Source organism: Rattus norvegicus, chromosome 3 (assembly GCF_036323735.1).
Source record: "Rattus norvegicus strain BN/NHsdMcwi chromosome 3, GRCr8, whole genome shotgun sequence".
In the NCBI taxonomy this organism is placed as follows: Eukaryota; Metazoa; Chordata; class Mammalia; order Rodentia; family Muridae; genus Rattus; species Rattus norvegicus.
Window position 1 is genome coordinate 164,907,907 of NC_086021.1, and position 10,687 is coordinate 164,918,593.

The 10,687-nt window shown below is 49.5% G+C and overlaps 1 protein-coding gene across 1 annotated transcript; it reads right to left on the reverse strand.

The window, feature by feature from the left end:
* Positions 1–6,494: 6,494 nt before the first annotated feature.
* On the reverse strand, positions 6,495–10,687 carry Gdf5 (growth differentiation factor 5). The gene is made up of 2 exons (NM_001398661.1): positions 9,837–10,687; positions 6,495–7,888 (listed from the first exon to the last, which is right to left on the reverse strand). The coding sequence occupies exons 1-2, from the start codon at positions 10,447–10,449 to the stop codon at positions 7,014–7,016; spliced, it is 1,488 nt and encodes a 495-aa protein (NP_001385590.1). The 5' UTR covers positions 10,450–10,687; the 3' UTR covers positions 6,495–7,013.

A 10,687-nucleotide genomic window follows, 5' to 3' on the forward strand; every position in this document is an offset into this window, starting at 1 on the left:
CCAGGAGTTCACCAGGGCGCATGCGTACCCTCACTCACACACACTCGAAACAAAATGTTACCCAGACCAATGTCCGGGAGCTTCAGGCCTAACGTTTAAGTCTTCAATAAACTTTGCTTTTGTTTTGAAACAGGTTTCACACTGTGTGGATAAGGCTGGTTTCAAACTCACCACAGATCTACCTGTCCCTGCTTCCTGAATGCTGAAGTCATCAATAAATCTTGAGTTGATTTTCGTCTGTAGTATAAAGTAAGGATCTAATTACGTTCTTTTCCATGTTGGTATACAGTTGTCCTAACATGTTCTTCCACCATTTTGTGGAGTGTGTGTGTGTGTGTGTGTGTGTGTGTGTGTGTGTGTGTACAGTGTTCATCAGACTAAGAAATAATGATTCTCAGTTTGATGAGTTTGTTGATGTGTGCATGTGCCTGTGTGTGCCCATGTATATGGAAACCACAGGTGGACATCACATGTCTTCCTCAATCCCTCTCCATGTCGTTTTGCAATTATTAATTTATTATCACGTGTGTGTGTGCCAGTGTATGTAGGCATGTGTTCCACAGAAAATACACAGAGGTTAGAGGCCCTTACCTCAGTTATCTTTAGTCTTAAAAGTTCTTGGGCTGGAGAGATGGCTCGGCGGTTAAGAGCACTGACTGCTCTCCCAGAGGTCCTGAGTTCAAATCCCAGCAACCACATGGTGGCTCACAACCACCTGTAATGGGATCTGATGTCCTCTTCTGGTGTGTCTAAGACAGCGACATACATAAAATAAATAAATAAATTTTTTTTAAGATTTATTCATTTATTATATATAAGTACACTGTAGCTGTCTTCAGACACACCAGAAGAGGGCATCAGATCTCTTAACAGATGGTTGTGAGCCACCATGTGGTTGCTGGGAATTGAACTCATGACCTCTGGAAGAGCAGTCGGGTGCTCTTAATCGCTGAGCCATCTCTCCAGCCCAAATAAATCTTAAAAAAAAAAAAAAAAAAAAAAAAAAAAACTTCTTTAAGGCAGGTATAGTAGAAGCACGTGTTCAAAATCCCAGCCCGAAGAATGCTGATGCAGGAGGCGTGCTGTGAGTTCAAGGCCAGTCTGGACTTGTATAGTGTGAAATCTTGTCTGTCTCAAAAACAAAACAAAACAAACACCAAGTGATAGACTAATCTCAGAGTACATCATATACTTTTATAAAAACGTCTTTATAAAACCCAATATCATGTATGATAAACATACACCAATACAGTTTTTTCAGAAATTAAAAAATGCATAAACCTTAAAAAAGAAAAACAGCCAGGAGGTGGTGGCCCATGTCTTTAATCCCAGTACTTGGGAGGCAGAGACAGGTGGACCTCTGAGTTCGAGGCCAGCCTGATCTACAGAGTGAGTTCTAAGACAGCCAGGGATCTACAGAGAAACCCTGTGTCAGGGAGAGAAAAGCATTCTGAAATCTGCACAGAAGGAAATGTAGCACAGTAATTCATCGATAGAATGAAGGTTATAGCAGCTATGTCATAGGGTTAGCTATGAGAATCAAGGATAATAATAACAAGGTTTAGCACCGTGCTTGGTCCCATCCCTCAGCAATTGGATTTGCATCTCTTAGTGCATTGCTCTGGCCTCTGGGACTGCATGTTTTGATTGCAATGCTCTCTTCACACAGCTCTGCTCCTCCTCCTTCCTCACCTTTATAGCTCCAGTCTCATCAGCTCAGTCCCTTAAGCCATTATTTCTAGGCCTCTCACTACCATTGTCCTTTGTGCATCTTGAAATGGCTTAGGTCAAGAAGTCAGAAAACCAGTCGGGCATAATGGCATGTATAATGGCAGCACTCAGGAGGCAGAGGAAGACACAGACAGAGCTCTGTGAGTTCGAGGCCAGCCTGCTCTATATAATGAGTTCCAGGACAGCCTGACCTACAGTAAGACCCTGACTCTGTGTGTGTGTATGTACGCATGTCGAAGCCTGGTGTGCTGACGTATTCATATAATGAGCACTGCTTTTGTTTTTCTTTTTTCTTTTCCTTTTTGCAGTGTTGGGGTCCAATCCCAGAGCCATGCACATGCCTGCCAAGCCATTCTACCTCTGAACTTTGAACTATTGTCCCAGTCCTGAAGCTCATGCTTGTAATAGGGCAGCCATGTTATATTCCATTAACTCCACAGGCTTCACAGCCACCTACAGTGCTGTCTCCCTTCAGTCTGAAGTTAGTGAAATTACACTCGCTCATCTCCTACATTCACTTATGGAGTCGGTGTATGGGTTTAAATGGATAGGTGGGTTTTTTGTTTTGTTTTGTTTTGTTTCCTGTTCTATTTTATCTACTCTCACCCAGCATCCCTTATCCCAATCCCCTATGGGTTCTTTGCTCTCTTTTCCATTTATGAATGAACCTTAAGAACATTGTAAGGATGAACCTTCCCATAAAGTGCTAAGTACAAGAAGCTGGCATATGACCAAGCCCTTGGTAAACATCTTCAGTGCTTCTGACTTTGTTATGCTAACACTCAGTACAGTGTCTGTGCCTCACTGGACCTTCGATAACTATTCACTAATCAATGAATGAACGACCAAGATGGGTGAAATGAATGAATACCCTCGTATTCTGAATCTAAGGGCTTGCAAATTTTCAAGAGTCGTGTATATTTATTTCACGTGCATGAGTGTTTCCCTGTGTGTATATATGTACACTACTTAATATGTGTACCACATGTATGGATGGTGCCCAGAGAGACTAGAGAAGGGTGCTGCTTCCTCTGGAACTGGAGTCACAGATGGTTGTGAGCTGCTATGTGGGTGCTGGGAGACAAACACAATCCTTCCACAAGAGCAGCAAGTCCTTTTACCAGCCAAGCCATCTCTCAAGCCCCAAATTTACAACTTTTATACTATCCCTTTTTTACAGGCGGGGAAACTGAGGCTTGGACAGGTTAACTAATGTGGTCTGGGCCACTTAGATGGACAGTGGTAGAACCAGGGCTGGGACTCCCTGACTCTCAGTCACGTGACTAGCCCTACTGTGCTCCCACACATATGTACTCACATTAGGAGAGCCAGCTGAGACGGAATGAAGGCTGTAAGGCTTCCCGAGGTTGTATGTCCTAGCCCCAGGGAAGCTGTTTCTCCTGTTGTGACCCTGGGACACAGGATGTGGAAAGGGCCCAGTGACAAGGAGCACAGTGCTGGAAGCCTCCCTCCTTTCCTCCCCTCTGGGCCTCTCATGTTTCCTGCCCTAAACTCTGCTCTGCTATTTTCCCAAGGAATTCACAGCACGGTGTGTCCCCGAGGAGTCACTTTTGGGGACAAGCCAGGGAGGTGACTCCATTGCTGGCCAAGACAGGGGTCAGTGGACTCAGGGGCCCAGAAGAATGGGTGTAAGAATGGGGAGGCCTGCAGGAGAGATGTGGCTGCCACTCTGCCATTCCTGTAGATATCAGCTTCCTATCTGCAAACAACACACCAAGTCAATGGTACTCTTAGGAGCTGGGTACAGACCTTATCCTAGAACTAGGAAAGCAGAGTCAGGCAGATCTCCATGAGATCAAGGCCAACCTGGTCTACATAGTGAGTTCCAGGATAGCCAGAGCTAACATAGGTACCACACACAAACACTCGCACATACACACATAATTCTTATACTTTCTACTTAAGATAATCTATGGCACTAATGTGACAATAATTAACACTCACCAAATGCCATCTTTGTGCCACTTACTCTATGATGTCGAGTGTCTTTTATATCCTTACAGCTAGCTTTATGAAATAGGTAATAAATGTATTGTTTGGCCCCGTTTTTCTTTTGTATTTTCATTCCTTTCTTTCTTTCCTTCCTTCCTTTCTTACGTGAGTAGCCAAGCTGGACATGCAATTTCCAAAGGCTGGGGACCGGCCTCAGATACACAGTCAGCTGTAGGGTAACTGCCTGCATGGTAGTATCTATTTCTTTTCCAAGGCCTATAACTTCTTTTTTAGGATTTATTTTTAATTATATGTATTGTGTGTGCATGCACACTCATGTGTATGTATTCACACGTGTGTTCAGGTACCCACAGAGGCCAGGAGTGGAATCACGTTACCACCTAATCTGGGTGCTGGGAACTGAACTCATGGCCTCTGGAAGGGCAGCCAGTGCTCTAAGCTGCTGAGCCATTTCTGCAGCTCGCCCCGCCCCCTAGGCCTATAACTGACAGAAGACAAAAACTGAAGTTTGAGGCTACACAACCTTTTGAACTCTTCAGAGCTGCAGGACTATGGTTAGGAGAGTGTGAACTACGCAGTCGAATAGAAACCCTGTATTGTTCTGTGTGTGAGAGAGAGAGGGAGGGGTGTGTGTGTGTGTGTGTGTGTGTGTACAGGAGAATCCTAAGTGCACGTGTACATGTGTGTGTGCACATATGTGTTTGTGTCTATTCATGTAGAGGCCACAGGTTGATGGTGTCTGGTATCTTCCTTGGTCACTCTCCATCGTATGTTTTGAGATAGGGTTTCTCACTAAACCCGGGGCTCAGGGATTCATCTAGGCAGACCAGCCAGCAAGCCTCAGGGTTCTAACTGCCAACTCTACAGCCCCAAGACTGGAATTACAGACAGGTGCTGCTGTACTCTGTTTTATATGTGGCTGCTGGGGACCAAAACTGGGGGGTCTTCATGCTTGTGTGGTAAGTGCTTTACCAACGGAGACATCTCCAGAGCCCCTGGAAGCTCTCTGAGCAGTAAGTACGCAGCTTCTTGTGACTGTATCCAGAGATGGTGCTGAGGGAGAGAGTTCTCCACGGGGGCCATTGCCCTGATCTGAAGGTTGGAATGGAAGGGCTCTAACCACTCAAAATGATCAGATTGCTTCTCTAGAGTTGGGTGAAGGGGGCTGGAAGATCTGAGTTCCTTCGAGGTCCGTGGCAGTTTGGGGTGGGAGAAAAGTTCTTGGGGTGTTCAGATAGAGCTATGACCTCACTCAAAGCCTGTCCCTTCAGGGTGTGAAGAGCTCTGTGACTCAGGGGATGCTCTGCTGGTGCTAAGGTGAGGAGAACTTTCCAAGAGACACACAGCCAAAGAAATAAGTACTTGGGGCAGCCAATACCACCTGTGACCCTTTCCTGCTGTCTCTCGGCCCGTGGGCTTCTAGCCACCTCGCTCCTTCACTGCTCTCTCTGTAACCATAGTCGTCTCCTTGTCCTCGCCAGCACCTTCCTCGGGGCTCCTTCTCCTCTCGCACACGCCAGGCCTCTGTCTGAGGTGGCAACTTCTTTGTTTACCCTCAGAGCTCTCAGGCGCACACTACCAGCCAAACAACGAAGCCCGGCCAGAGAGAACTCAGTTCCAGACTCAGTCTGGCTCCTCTGGGACAGGTAATGGCCTCCAAATCAAGGGGACAGCTCAAAAGAAAGCTGCCTGCTGCACTGAGCTCTTGCTTCAGGTCCTGACAACCCAAAGGAAAAGGACACAAGATCTGCCCATTGTTGGGCAGGAATCCCTACTCCTGAGACGGCTTTGGCTGGGGGCCCTGGGAATCAAAGCCTCAGCTGGAGAGAGGTGGGGAAAATTTTGAGGCCCTGTGGGTGAGAACCAGAGACTTGGACTTCTGATCCTTGTGTCTCTCTTTAGCCAGGTAGAATCTGGCCTCAAGCCCTCCACTCTGAGATCCAGGTGCCTACATCTCCCTACCAGAGAGAACCGTGCTCTCCAAAAGTTCGTGGCCCGCAACTCCCCAAAGATTCTAGCTAAGAAAAGGAAGTGAGCATTTACGGTGGGCCAAGTTCCAGGCAGGAAGCATTGTGAGGATGCGCCTGGCATTTTCTGTCTGTCTGAGGTCAGCAGGGGAGATCAATGACCTGTGTGTAACTATGCACTTCCATAATGTGCAGTGTGAAGAGAGAGGCCCCGCTTCTGACCCTGCGCTTTGTGAACAGTGAGGTGCTGTGGTCACACAGCCCCCAAAGCGCAGTGGGGTCCTAGACCAGATCATGTGAGAAACAGTGGTCAGTGGTAGAGATGTGATGCTGCCACAGGGAGGTAGAGGCCCTTGGCAGGCCAGACTCCTCCAGAGAAAAAAGTAAAGGGCCCTTTAAACAGGGCTCAGGCAAGTCGGTGGTTGTGGTAGAGCGGGGCCACTGGGCAGACGCTGCCGAATGAAGTGGAGATGGTATTAAAGAAAATCACATCTCCCCATTCCCCCACCCCCTTAAGGCTTCATTGCAGAGACAGTGAGTTTGATTAAGGAATGTAAAACTCTAGCTTTTTGCTAGGCCCCAATGGAACAGAAGGAGCTGGGGACCAATAGGCCTTTGGAAGGATCAGGAATGGGGTTAGAGGTGACCACTGGCCCTGACCAGCTGTACTCTCTGCCCCATTCTGCTTCAGTTCCCAGAAGTGGGGGTGGAGTCCAAGCCTGGGAAACAGTTTATACCTGAGGCACCCTACTTTCCCTCTCAGGAGCTGGCAATTCTTTAGGAGATCTGGGTCCCCGGTAGTAAACAAGAAATCTGCCACAGTTTTAGCCATGAAGATTCAGCTTTTTATCTCATCGATGTACATTTTAATCTAACAGTCTAATTAGGTTCATACTCCTCACCCCTGCCCAAGTCCTTTCCCCTTCTTGCCCAGCCCCTGCAATGAACATCTCGTGACAGAAAGTCACCAGGCACAAAGGTGATTCAAGGAAGGGATGGCACTCGTAGCTCTCGTACGATGTGCTCAGGACATAGCCCCAGCTTCTCTGGAGAGTCTGGAGTGAGGAGGCCTGGGCAGGAGAGACGGTGAACTGAGTCTCATAGAAGAACACCTTCCCGGGGCCTCAGGCCCACTCAGAGTCTGTTCCTTAGGCAGAACTCTTCAGACGGGGGTCTCTTGAACCCAGAACACATCCAGAGAGTAAGCCTGCTGAAAACTCTTTCCTGCAGGCTTCCGGGATACTTCCGGCCGTAGCTTCACAACCTCTCTGTGATTCCAGGAGCCTGCGGAAGGGGTTCTCTCTGGATGTGCCACCCTGGAAGACAAGAGGACTAGCACTGCTACCTACAGCCACAAGATTCCACGACCATGTCCTCGTACTGTTTATATACCACGTTGTTGGCAGAGTCAATGAACAGGATGCTAATGGGACTCAGCCGCGTAGGCACGCAACAGGTAGGCGGTGTGGATTCAGGGTCCATAGAGTTCATCAGGGTCTGAATGACTGCATGGTTTGTGGGCTCCAAGTGGGAGCGCAAGGGGAACTCACACAGTCCTTCGCAGTGGAAGGCCTCATACTCTAGGGGTGCGATGATCCAGTCGTCCCAGCCCATGTCCTTAAAGTTAACATGTAAGGCCTTGCGACTGCAGCGAGCCTTGAGGTTCTTGCTGGGTCGCTTGCCCTGGCGATTGGCCAATGGTGCCCGCCGTTTCCGCCTCTGGCTGAACAAATATTCATACACAGTCTTGTCATCCTGGCCAGAGCGGGCCTTAATCTCATTAAAGAACAGGTCCCGTTTCTTAGTACGCCCAAACACCAGGAACAGGGCTTTCTCGTGGACCTGTCGGGCAGCACGTTCAAAGCCCAGGCCACGGAGGTCCACGGCCCGGCCCCGTTCCCAGGCCTCCAGCTCCAGGCACAGCTGCGCTGAGTTCTTAAAATTTCGGAAGAGTTTCCAGATGTCGAACACCTCCCAGCCAGATCCATCCAGGCCTGGCACGGAGCGCACATCCAGCAAGGCTGCCGGCTGCCGGCCGCTGGGGCAGCTGGACAGCTTCAGCTGGGCAACCCGCCCGCTACTGGGGACCGCTGGCTTGGCCACGTCCAAGGGCTTCTTCCGTAAGATCCGCAGTTCAGCCCCCAACAGCCCATCCTTCTCCAAGGCACTGATGTCAAACACGTACCTCTGCTTCCTGACCACAGGGCCTCGGTCATCTAGAGAAAACAGTCAGAAGTCAATTCTGTCACTTCACCAAGAGAGCCCGCCACCTCTGGGTCTCCAGAGAGGACCTAGCTCTCTCCCAATCAAAAGAGGTTTCTCTAACCTCTTCCCCACTATGGCTGAAGCCAACACACAAACCACCAAGAGCCCTTTTCCCAATGAAGGTAGGTATGAGGCTGCGTATTATCTGAGTGCCCCTGATGTTTGTGCCCATGTGTATTAGAGTCATTGGCCTTATAACTGTCTTCTACCAGTGTCCGCCCCATCCATGATCCAGCATGATTATCTCCTGTAAATAAGACAGGAGGTGTGTACCTGTCTTACCCACTTTTCCAGAGGAGAAAACTGAAGCGCAGAGTAAATTAGGGGCTTATTCAATGTCATCTAGCTAGGGGAAAAATAGAGAAGTAAAACTGTAGCCTAGAATTTGAATAGTCCATTCTGAGCTTCTCATACCTTAATGATGTTAGCGTTCTTGCTATGGGCAAGACACAGAGTTGGGGAGGAAACTGACGTGGGTAACACAGCAAATCAGTAACAAAGCCGATCTGCAAACTCAACTTCCCAAGTTCCCAATTTCATGATTTTTTTGGTATATGAGTGTTCCAGGTGTGGGTGTGTGTGTGTGTGTGTGTGTGTGTGTGTGTGTGTGCAATTGGGTTCATGAGTAAGTATAAGGATGGATATATATATATGTGTATATATATATATATGCTACTGGCATATGTAAGTAGAGTTGGGATTGTATGAATACTTGAAAATGATGCTATATATGTATGTGTGTATGTATATGATTCATTTACTGAGTGTATAAAATATAAGGGTGTATGTGTGTGTGTGTGTGTGTGTGTGTGTGTGTGTGTGTGTGTGTGTAATCTCTGAATCAGCATGCCCTCCTTCCTAAATGCCAATATGCCATTAGGGAACATTCAAATATTGCTCTAGAAGGTAACTAATTAGGCCTTTAAACTCCCCATCTCCCCCTCCCCTCTCTCCCTTAGTGCTGGGGGGGGACACAAGGACTTATTTTATGAGCCCTCGAGGGGTCACAGCTTTCCCTGGCTGGGCAGGCAGCCAGGCCACCTCCCCCACCTCTGCCAGACCTGCTGCCTCTGTACCTCCCCCACCCCCTTGTCATTCCCCTACAGACCAACTCTAATGAGAAGCCTCTCCCACTCTCTGGCCCCTCCCCCACCCTGCCAGCCAAAGTCCCGAGACTCAGCACCAGAGCCTGTGAACCCGCAAGAAACCTCACCAACTGCCAGCCACCGGCCCAACTATCTCCACACTGTGGAGAACCTGAGACTCAGAAGGGAAGAGATTTGCTGAGAACACACAGCAAGTTGAGAGGAAGAGCCTGAAACACTAGGTGGGCAGACCTCCGGCGACGCAAGAAAGACAAGTACTCTCCCAGGTTACTGATTCCCACTCAGAATGCTCAGCTGTCACCCCGTCCAATGCCCGTGTAGTATACCTATAAGAAGAGACCCCAGGGAAGAAGGGACTCCGTGTGCCCTCAGCCAGCTGCCTCTCTCTGTGACTCCAAGATGACAAGTTTTCTGTCCTCACATAGCCTGCTCCCTCTACCCCTATCTGAGGGTAAAGTTGAAGAACCATGGGGACCTAAAGTTTCCTTCTCTCTGCTCTCTGAGAAAAACCGAAGCTTAGAGACTTTACCAACCCACGGGGGTACAGAGTACCTCTCAGTAATCAAGAATGGGTCTTGGAGTCTAGTGTCCAAGTAGCAGATCTTAGCTCCTCTCTGCATTTTAGAGTCCATTCTGCACCTTGCAGAAGTTGAACTCCAAGGTCCCTAGGTACGATAAGTTCCAGATTCCCACCCTAGGCTGGGTACACACACTGTCCCCCACCTGCATACTCCAAGACTTTGGAACTTCTAGGTCTGTGCAAATGCCCCTCCCTGCCACCCCACCCCCTCACCTTGCCCTTTGTCAATAAAGCTGGTGATGGTGTTGGCCAGGCCAGCCTCCAGCTTCACGCTGCTGTTGCCTCCCTTTCTGTCAGCATCGGACAGCGTCCTGTACAGCGAGAGCATATATTCGTGGGGTGTGATGGGGGGCGGGCGGAATGGCTCCTTAGGCTCTCGAGGGGTCCCAGGCTCTCTGGTCTTCTTCAGCAAGAAGGAGCTGGGGGCAGATCCTGCTTTTGCAGATGCTTTGCCCCCAGAAAGCTGTCCTTTTGGGGTTACAGTCCGGGCTGCAGCCTGCCTAGTCTGGGGAGAGGGTCCTGGCTTGGTTTCAGAGCCACTGGCTCTGGGGGGCACCTTTCTGGGTTCATCCTTCTTGGCCTGTGTCTGCCCAGAGCTTCCCTTTGCCCTGGCACTGGTGGCCCCCACACCATAGCTGTGACCCCCTGGCCTAAAGATATTCCGAGTCAGAGGTGGCCTCTCCTTGGCCTCCGCCTTGGCCAACCCTGGCCTGGCCCCTGGGGGTCTCTGGCCTAAGTCAGGGGCACCCAACACAGTGCAGACGAGTCCCAGGTCCAGCCACGCCAGGTGCCAAAGCAACAAAGTGAGGAGTTTGGGGAGTCTCATCCTCTGGCCAGCCGCTGAATGACACCACAGAGAAAGGCAGCAGCAGCAGCGAAGGTGTCTCTGGCTTGGCAGGAAAAACCATGAAAGGAGTGGGTCTTCAGAGGCAGCGGTGGCAGCAGTAGCAGCAGCGGCAGGCAGGGCTTTCTCCTCAGAGTGAGCGTCTTGAAGTCCGCCGGGCGTGTGTCTGTATCCAGTCCCATAGTGGAAATGCTCCCGTGTCCAGACGTGCACCGTCTCC